The 11259-nt window shown below is 27.6% G+C and overlaps 1 protein-coding gene across 8 annotated transcripts in view; it reads left to right on the forward strand.

The window, feature by feature from the left end:
- Positions 1 to 11259, forward strand: part of LOC106690386 (large neutral amino acids transporter small subunit 2) — a gene marked incomplete at its 5' end in the record, with an annotated part of 72152 nt that overhangs the window by 58944 nt on the left and 1949 nt on the right. Inside the window, 6 exon segments of one of the 8 annotated variants that reach the window (XR_010844862.1) lie at positions 2601 to 2697; positions 2833 to 2911; positions 3685 to 3844; positions 4865 to 4957; positions 5126 to 5181; positions 8180 to 8258. Coding sequence is in view for 7 of the 8 variants with exons in the window: in XM_014435810.3 (XP_014291296.3) it covers positions 2601 to 2697; positions 2833 to 2907; positions 3685 to 3844; positions 4865 to 4957; positions 5126 to 5181; positions 8180 to 8227 (529 nt within the window). 8 annotated transcript variants of the gene reach the window in all.

Genomic DNA, 11259 nt, shown 5'->3' on the forward strand with positions numbered 1-11259 from the left:
GCTTAGGCGACAAAATATGGTATTCATGTTAAACGTTCTATGAAATCAACTATAATATTATATTAACATATATGTCATATTTACTTATCCTTTGCAGTATTATTATTTACATGATCGTTATTTTATATATCTTATAAAAAAAAAAATTATATGTTAAAGATTATTTTTGTAGGACAATCGATTCCCCTGCTAGTCAAAGCATCTCTACCGTATGCTCTATATGAGTTTTCCAGAACTTACATAAATAGTAAATTAAAACTGAAAAAGGACAATGTTTTATTCGCTGACGGAAGTGACAAAGCGAACTATTGTGTTCAGCGATGCCTAAATCTCAACATTCATCGGAAGGATAGTCGAGGCGAGAAATCAAGAGACAATTGTGTGGTTCCGCCTTTCGTATCTATCATGTATTCTCCATTTAAATAAAGGGAGGGAGAAAGGATTTGACTATCGCTTCGATTTGAAGTTGTGATAGGTTATCATTTCGCTTTGCCAACTGTTGCCCAGTACCTGACTGCCAAGAACATATCTATGTTCGATTATCGCTGTTGAAGATCAGTTCCATGTTCAGCGTTGCACTCCTTGAGGATTACAGATATGGGCGGTCTTTTCAATCTACTATTCTGAGTTATACTGTTTTTTAAGACATTATTTGTAAGACCTAACTTTTCCTAAAATAATTTTATTAGTTCAAATAATTTCTCTATCATTTGATCCAGCAAAGGGAAAGTTAGATTTAATTTGAATTTTTTTTTTTTATGAGTAAAGTATTCTTTTTTAGATTTGTCCCGAAACTTTTTTTCTACAATGCTATTGAATCAAATTCGTTTGAAATTTCCGGGATGATTTTCATTAAATCTGCAGCATCAAAATCATACGACGTTTTAAGTGAAAAATGTGTCAGATTTTACTTCTACTATCCTATATATAGTTATATAAGAGGAACGATCATTAATAATCTTGACATAACTTAATATAGACTTTTTAAGGTCCCCTGAGTTCAAATAACCAAGTCTCGCAAAATAGTCAGTGGGTCTGTGTGTATATGTGTGTTTGTGTGAACAGCCTAGGCCAAAAAGAAAAAAGTAGTGTGAAAATGAAATTATATATTTACGGCAGGTATATGCATTATATGTGACAGTAACTTTTTCAATAAAATAGATCAACCTAAAAATAATGAATAGACCAGAAGTACTACTTTATATAATCGATTTTTTACATTTTTCGAAGAACTGGGAACATCAATGTGTATTTAAATTATCTTTGATGTCAACTAGGTCTTATAGAAATAGTTCTTTTTTCAAAATGGTTTCCTATAAAGTACTTTATTTTTTTTTTTAAATAAAATTAACCATTTAACATGTTTTAATAAAAAAATTCACTTGAGCTTATTCAGTTAGTAGATGGTGATATTTTAATAAACATCATTTAGTGATTTATAATCATTTTCCACAATGATTTTAACAGGCTAAGACATATCAGCTGCTTTAGACTGATCTGAGCATTGTCCAATCAGCTTGATACAGGTTTTCTGGGACAGAACAGGGGGTAAGCCGAGGTGCGACCATCCTATGTCCCATCCAATTGATAAGATAAATAAATAATTTACACATTACAAACAAATGTATGGTTTTAGGGCCCTCCATACTCCGTGATGATCCGTCTTTCTCTTTGGTATTCTATACCTTCCAAATCCTCTGGTACCTGGCTACCTTCACCCTTACCAAAAGGAGCCCTATAACATACAATCACCATAGGCAATTTATCTATTTAGCCTTCCTTAACTTCCTCAGTTTAGTCTTTTAGATTCTTGCTTAGATCCCATTATTTTGATATGATTCACATAGAAAAACCGAAAAATAGATATGTATTACCTAAAATATTTCTATAATTTTTTTTTTGGTATTTGTTGGAATCATAGACAATAAATATACACGGGTCATCATTTGTGAAATAAGAAAAAATTAGCAGAAGTGGGTTGTTACATAGGAGGTAATATGTATAACTTTTCGGCCAAAAAATAAAACTTTATTTCTCAAGTTTTCTTACTATACATAATAATATGATTTTTAATTTAATTGCTGGAACAATTTATTTAGGTTTGCCTGTGGTGTAGTCCAGCACCTTACCCTTTCAATATTTATACTAGCTAGAGATTTTCCCAATCTAAGGTCAATTTTTCTGATAATTAATACTTGACTGCCTAAGATTCCATGATACTCTCAACCCAAACAGGAATACCCAAAATATTATTTATAAATTTATGAATGGATGACATCAATTTGTCTAACTCAATTTAGTATTCATCATTTAGGAAATGTGACTTCAGGTCAGATTTGCCAACATTAAAAATCTATAAACAGGAAATTTTAAGCAATTCCAAAATTCTTGGTGGCCCTACAAAATACTCTTTAGACGTATTGTTTGAAACTCACTTATATTTTACACTACTAAAAATGTTAGATACATAGATTTTTATTTCTATCCATTCATACATTAAATTCATGCATTGCTGGAATATATTCAAGAGATATATTTTTAAAATCTTATAAGTAGTGTTTGATGTTAATATAATTTCATAATTGTAATACTTGTTCTAGATTATTCTACGCTGGGGCTTGTGAAGGCCAGATGCCTGAAATTTTGACCATGATACAAATAAATCGCATGACACCAGCTCCAGCTGTTCTATGCATTGTGAGTAAATATTGTGACTGAATTTTTTCCCCTTACATAAAATGATAAAAAGAAAGCTGTTATAATACATGTCTTTTTTTTCCTCTGAAGCAAGAAGGTATAAAGAAAGTTCTTATAATACTTTTTTTTTTTTAGGCTTTGCTTTCTCTTGCTTATTTACTTGTATCTGACATTCTGGCCCTCATCAACTATGTAGGCTTCGCTACATGGGCAAGTATATGCATTGTCATATTTTTTTTAAATTCTTAATAAAATTTATTTTTAAATCTATCATAAATTAAATTGTTCTTTAAAGATCATGAAATTTGTTTTGAGATTTTTTATTTATAAGATTTATTTCCTTTTTTTTTTGTTAAAATAGTAATGTAATGGAATTCAGATCTTAAAATTGTATTACTGTTACTATTATTGTATGTGAATGTCAAAGGGATAGATCAAGTGTAGATAAGACAATTGTTCTAGATTTAGTCTTATAAATTCTTGTTTCAAGAATGTTTTTGCAACGGGTGAAATCATTATGAAGTGTTTATTAAAACAAAAAATATAAGTTGCTATTTTGTATTTTTGCTTTTACTTCTTATATGGTTTCTAGTGTACAATTAAATAAAATAACCTGTATTTTTGAACAAGAACATTTATACAATGTATATAGTTCTAAACCTTTAAAACTTCCACCATTGTTTACTTCTCTTTATTATTTTCATATGTTTATATCTTTTTTTTTTTTTTTATAATATTTATTTTTTTGTCATGATTTAGTTGTCAAAACTAAAACAAGCAGTTCATGTTTCATTATGGAAGCCAACCTGTACATATTTTAAATCCGAACCACATTTTCTTTACAAATTAATTTATATCCCTGTTATATTTATTATTCATTCGCAAACTCAAATATAATACAAAATAAGTTGATAAGTTTAATAATTTACTTTAAATGATTAATTTCTCATTGGATTTGATTATTAAAAAATATTACATCTGTTTTAGTTGAGCATTGGTGTCGCAGTTCTGTGCCTACCTTGGCTTCGGTGGAAGCAACCAAACTTGCCCAGACCGATCAAAGTCCATCTTATATTTCCTGTGCTGTATATACTTTGTACAATCTTCGTTACTATAGTTCCAATTATGGCCAAGCCAGTAGAGACAGGTTCGTATTTAATCACTTTAAATACAATTGATCTTTCATAATCAAATATAATATTGCACAATGTTTAAGTTATGCTCATTGTTCATATTTTTAAAATGAAAAATATTAAGTAGTGCAAATAAAGTATTTTTACACAATAATCATCAAGGGAAAGACCATGCCAATCTTTATCCACCATATGAAGGTAAGGAAATTAAAAAGTACAAAAGTTTCTTCAACCAAATAACTGTACACAATTTAAATATATTTATTTTATTATTGTATTATCAAATATTTTATTTTTGATATTTTACTTTTATTTATGTATAAAAATATTGGAAAATCCATTCAGGTAACAATCATCATTAGGCTGTTAAATGTAGCCTAAAAGTTTGTATGAATTAAAAATTATGGTAGAAAATCTATAAAGATTAGACGATAAGTAAATATAAAAGAGGTTCAGTGAATCAAAGAGATCTAAGTACCACAAATATAAAAAAAAAATTCATATAAAAATATTCTTTATGCCTCTATTAATGTCAGTCAAACAGATTTAGGTCCAGAAATGATCCATAACTATCCATTCCCCCTTTATCTTTCGATTTTAAAATAAATAAAATTTTGTTGGCACCTGGATAACTTGGTTCCACAATGCTTCCAATAATGAATAAGCCTCTGTGAAAATAATTATTTAAAAATTAATTTCATTTTGATAAGCCTTATCATATTTAACTTAGTAAAGGTATGATATGTGCGATGACTGAATGAGGAAAGTGTGTTTTTTCACATTCTATATTTTACAGTTTTACTCTATTATATATATAACTCTATAAAGTTAATCTATACAAAGTATTGATTAACTTTGAAACATAAATATTTTTATTATTCCATAATGCTTTGTTTATGGTATTTCAGACAATTTCAGATTAACAGGGCTCCTATTATAACTTAATTTATATTTTGAAAATAAAGCTTCTCAATGTCATAATATAAATACAATTTAATTAAAAAGACTTTGATGAAATAATATTTGTATTTCAGGAATCGGTTGTCTTATGATTCTCACCAGCATTCCGGTGTATCTCATTTTTATCAAATGGAAAAACAAACCACGATTCTTTACAGATGCTGTTGGTGAGTGAATTTTTTTTTTTCACTTTTGTTTCTTGGCTTTTTTCTATATATTAATGACTTTTTTTAATTTTTTTATTTTTTTTTTTTTTTTATGGCTATGCTTTTAATTATTTTTTTCCCATGTTTTTCGTAGTTTGCTTTAGTTAAAAATTGTATTGTGTTTTAAAGGAAAAGTTACACAAATCTTGCAAAAAGCAACCATGTCTGTGGCACCAATGAATAAGGTAAATTTATTATTCTTAATATTTCTTTTTTTTGTATATTTTATAAAAAAATTTCTTTTTATATGTATCATATTTATTTGTATGATAATTATTATTGAATTTATATTTCCTTTTGTGGTTGTGACGTTTGCATGAACATTGAAATTTAATTAACATTACTAACTGAAAAGAAAAATAATGAGGTGTTAATGGTTGACTGTAGAATAATATGAGGAGAAGATAGGAGGGGAGAGAGGGGAGAGGGATGTTCGCTAACAGGCAAAAACTTATTTATTTGTGCTGATGTTTCAATCTGAATTTCAGATATTCATCAGGGCTAAAATAACAGATAAAAGAGATAAGTACCATCACTCAGAGAAATAGGAAAAAAGGAAAATAATAAACCAACAAATATGGAAATACACATAATAATGAATTAAGTAGAAAGTAGTTGATTAATAACAATAGAAGTAGATAGTAGTAGATTGATAACCAAAGAAGATGAAATATAATATTATAGAAGTAAGAATTATACAAAATAAATTATGAAAAACTAAAAAAACAAAAAGTTTTGAAGAAATAAACATAATGCAAGGTGCAGAAGAAAATGTAAATGATGAGTAATGGACTTAACATGATGAGATATGTAAGTATTGTAATGTGTCTAAAATAATGAAAAACAATTTAAATCAACAAAATGAAATGTAGGAGAGAAAATGAAATATATAATATACAAAAAAAATATGAAAAAGGAAGGAACAAGGGAGAAGAAATATGGAGAATAGGAAATAAATAAAGAAATATTACATACGGGAGCTTTTGCTTACTTTTTTTTTATGTTTCTCTGAGTCATGGCTATTATCTTTTCTTTTTTTTTTCCTTGATGAAGACCTGAATTCAGGTCGAAACGTCGGCACAAATTAATAAGTTTTTGTTTATTTTCTGACTGCACCTTTGACCATCTTATAAAAGAAAAATATGTTATCTCACATCATCTTATGCCTTAATGATTTATTATTATTTATTTAAAACCTAAAGATTTATCTTATTTGCATGCATGTGATTGCAATTAGAACTACTAATTATTAGAACAATCACTGAAAGATTATCAAAGATGCTTTTCAGAGAAATAATTTTAAGCTAATTGAATATATTTTAATTGAAATTATCTAAAAATTTAGCATTGGAAAATTTCAAAACTTATAACATAAAAATTTAAAGTAATATATGTATAAAATATAAATTAAATTAAATTATTAGAGTAAAAAAGTTTGTGAAAATAAGATACTGATTTCATTTAAATGGGTCTAGCATTTAATCAAACACCATATATTCAAGATTTAATGTGGATAATCATGACCTATTCTGTAAAATACAACTTCATGTAACAAATTATAAACGTTTTGGACTCTGAGAACCTAATTTAATTCTAAGATCTATTCATTTTGATAAATATGATTTCCTTTAAGAATATTAGAAGAGACTGGTCAAGGTATTTGCTTATAATTCAATAGTTACAATCTCTAAATGTTATGGATAAATTGTAATTACTAATTATTAAATATAAATTAGGATGAGCTAAACATGTAAATAATATTGATGCACTGCTTGAATGCACTTTCAAAATGTGAAAACTAGCTTTTTTGTACAAAATGCCTTAAGCATGGTAATGTTTTTATTACTAGTAGGGTCAGGGCCTTCGATTAAGAACTAACATTGAATTCTAAATCATCATTCAATTTCCAATTCAAAATGAATTAAAACAAAAATTGATATTCAAATTGATCAAGTCAAAATCCATGTTAACAAATCATATGTGTGTTTAAAAATATAGAGAATGTATCATTATTATTTTATTTTACAAATTCATAATTAATTGAGTACAATTAATATCTTTTTTGAATGTAGCTTAGAAAATTTTTCATTAATAAAAGCTTCATAATCTTATTTTGAGAATTTTTGCTGAAAGACTCTTGGTACAGGATTCTAAAAGAAAAAAATAATATTATTTAAAGTAAATATCGACATGATTACTAATCCTAGTTAGCTGCTAACCAGTTGGGAAGGAGATAAGTATTCAATAAACCTATTCTAACTATTCTAAATCCTAATAGCTGTGATAAAACAGAAATAAAATCAAAGGATGAATCTGGTGGTTAGTCCGCAGTGCTGAAAAACACAGCCTTCCAATAATATTGTAAGATTGAAAACCAGGCTCTTTTACTGGTACTTTTTCACCCAAGATCCTTCTTGAGAGATCATCTTGAAACTTGATTACATTACATTCACATCATACATACAGACCAATTGATTAAAATCATATTCCTTGAAATTTTTCCCAATAAGTGATCAAAAGAGATAGTAAAATGCATCATTTTTGAACAAAATAAAGTTAGAATAGAAAAAAAAAATTATCTTTTATTAATGTGACTTATTAAACAATTAGAACTTATTAACAAATCTTTAGTGATATTTATATAAATAAAAATAAATTTTCTATTGTACAGATACCAAGCTAATACAAATAAAATAAATAGTTTTATATAAATTCAGTCATATTCTTTAAAAAAAAACTCCAAAATTCATTCAATATATTAAATTTATTAAAATCTATTTGTTTATAAATTTTACTATTAGTTGAGGCATTCAGTTGACACAGTGATTCAGTCCTTTTTTAAAAAATGAAATATTATTTTTAATTTTGAATAACTGTTATGGAGTAGAACTGAAAGATGATTTATTTCTATATCGTTATTTGAAAACTGGTTACTATTAATTTCAAATTTACCAATGTTACTTGATTTATTATCTCAATTAGTTACGAATCTTTGAAGTAAATTGTCCCATATTAGGAAGAAAAGATGCTGGCTAGAAGAGAAGAAAGTTGCATGTACATATTAAAACTCTAAACTCTCTACATAAAAGTGGTGTGGTTTATTTGTCTGCTTGTGTTGGTGTGATAGATATAGATATGTAAATATATTTTTTCTTGTGTAAGTAATATCATCATTACTTATAGAAGAGTTATCAAAAAATGACACCTTCTAGTTGTCAACCGAGCAGATGATTATATTCACATTTAACAACTTTATGCTTCGGTAAGTAAAATTTATTATTTGTTTAGATATTGCTAGAAATTGTACTATAGAATAAAATTTTCCAGTGTATATAGTTTTTTTTTTTTTGTTGACTTAAGACTTTTATTGAAGTCTTATACAGCTAGGTATATTATTTGTTACATTAAGTAAGTACTATAAAATGAAGTGAGATAGTGCCATGTCAGATGAGAAAAGACTAATACAGAATTCAGTAAATAAGAGCTCTCAAATGCCTTGCTATTAAAACTATTAGTTTTTCTGTTTATCACAGTACAGTGGTATGTTTATAAAAACCAACGAGTGGTATCACACTCCACTAATACCATCTATAAATTTCTCTGTAGTTTGGTCGACTATATAAGTCTCAGAAGAAACAAGAGGAGAGGAGAGGGAATAATTTTGTTGCTTCTTTTTTTTCTATAGTAAGTATTTAGGCCCCCAATATCTGCTTATCAAATCGAGGTTCTTGCCCAATTACCCATAATAATTGAAAAATGTGATTTCCTCTAGACTGTAGCAGTTTTAGTGCTCTAATAATTTAGATGAAACTTGAAATAAATATTAAATTTATATATTTAAATGGCCATAGCAAAGGAATTATTAGTTTTATAAATAATGTATATAGATTAAGCTTTTATTATGATCTATTTTGATTTAGCAATGGTCTAAACCAGGCTGTCTATCAATTGTGAATAACCTGTTGACTGTTCTGGCCCAATTACCCATAATAATTGAAAAATGTGATTTCCTCTAGACTGTAGCAGTTTTAGTGCTCTAATAATTTAGATGAAACTTGCTTAAAGTCTTCTACTCAAAGTCCTTTTACTTTGGACATGTGACATAAATCTTTGAGAAAATACAGGACAAAAAAGTTATGAAAAGAAAACTTCATTTGCAAATAGCTGAAAAAATATACATTTTATGGTAAACTAAGTTTATTTGGAAGGCAATAAAAAAAAGAAAAAGAAAAACGAAACTGACCAGTTTTAGCACAGATATGGTTTATTGAAGTATGTAATCTAATTTTTTGAATATTTCGAAATCTATACATCTCCTGGAGCATTTACATCTGATTGTTTTAAGGAAACTTAATTTTTCCAATAATATAAACTGAAAAAATAAATGTAAAATCTATGTTGGACCATACTAGTGAAGATGCAGTAAGGAATTGTATCAATTTTAGCTGGCACACGTTCGATTCTAGCATTAGCGTCTTGACTTTTATCTTGTGGCGGTCCCTTGAAATGAAAACTTGACCTATTCAAATGTGTTATAATAGGAAGGTAACTCTGTAGGATAGTTAGTTTTAGTTTTCAATGAAAGTGTGGAGGTCATGGGTTGTTTATTTTTTTTATTAGGATGGAAGTCATTTGTTGTGGAAGGATTTAAAACTTTATTTAATGGGTGGACTAAAGCAGTTTTCCAAGTGGAAGGGAATAAGGAGTTTTACAAGGATAAGTTGTAAATATGGCAGAGGACAGCAATAAGAACTGGAAGACAGAATTTTATTAGTTTTACTGGAATATTGTCAGGACCATAATCATTAGTGGGAGATTTTGAAATAGTAGTAAGTAAATTTTTGTAGAGCAAGTGGGAGAAAAAGAAGTTCTCTGGGTTTAAGCTTTGTTCAATGTCGGTTGTAGGACTTGGATTGAAAAGGGAGGATATTGAATAGTCATTGAGATCATTGGGAGTGACTGTGGGAGAATTGAGGTAATTGGATTGAGGTAGGAATAATTTTTTAGTACATATAATCTGCTAGCAATAGAGTTTTCCTTCCTTCTTTCCTACTTTTTATCATTTCATCACTTTATTGGGGGAGAGAAGGGAGTTCATCTAAGGTGACCAGAATGATGGTGTAAATTTTGGGATATAAGAGGTACATGAATATATCTAATGAATATATATCTAATATGGCTGAGAAGAGGCAAGAATTTTTATAGGGTTGTCACATATGTACAGGTCTAACTAGATATCAGAAAATTGAGTGTCATTGATTGGAGATTAAGAAACAAGGGAAGGTAAAAAACCAGTTAGACAAGGGTGGATTTCAAGATAATGTAAAAAGGAACACAAGGAGGTCGGTAGATAATAGCATATTACAGAGGAAAGGAGAGAATAAGATTGATATTTAAATCTTTTCTCGCTTTTTCTTTTTATTGTAATTTAAAACTTTGGATTTTATTTCAGATGGTAAACATGTAACAGTTATAGCATAATTGGAAATATATGAAAAAAAGTTAAGATGGAGGTGGTGAAGTTCTTTGTAAATAATATTTATAGAATAAGTATTCATTTTAGATTTGTATTGTATAAAAAAATGCTCATATATTCAAGAATTATTTTATACAGCTTTGATTGCCCTTGCATTAATTTCATTATCTTTTTTTTTAGAAGTATTATTTATTCTCTTCCTTTTATATTATGCTTATTTTTGAATCATTAGTGAAAAGTAAATTAAAAATATCTAGTTAAGTTTTCATTTATTTTTGGCTGATTGCATGTTTGCATATTGCATGTGTACAGCAAGTACAGATCTTCGATAAAAACAAAACAAAATAAAGCAGCTAGAGCAAAGATAAGTACTTAAGTATTCTCTGTGTATAATTCTATTATTTTTATTTTCATTTCTTATCAAAAGTTTTATAGAAGATTAAATTAAGGATTGATCTAATTGAAGAAATATTATTGTTATTTTAATCATATTTTTTTCATAAGTAAGAAAATTTGATAATTGAATAATCATTTGGCAACACATATGACTAAATAATCAAAATAGGTGTGGATCTAGAAATTTTATTTAGATGAGCTATGAAAAAAAAAAATTTATAAGGCTTTATATCTGAGTTAACTTTCTAGTGTTGAGCATCTAAAGACAGGAGTCCTAATGTTTTACTCGGAATCTCTGGAAACTTTTATTGGTTTTTCCAGGCCATACTGAATTCCTTTTGTTTTCCATTTACGGGAAATGAGCTTCAATAAATATATATATATATATATA

The sequence above is a fragment of the Halyomorpha halys genome, unplaced genomic scaffold (assembly GCF_000696795.3).
Source record: "Halyomorpha halys isolate HHAL.00 unplaced genomic scaffold, Hhal_1.1 Scaffold1697.1, whole genome shotgun sequence".
NCBI classification, from domain to species: Eukaryota; Metazoa; Arthropoda; class Insecta; order Hemiptera; family Pentatomidae; genus Halyomorpha; species Halyomorpha halys.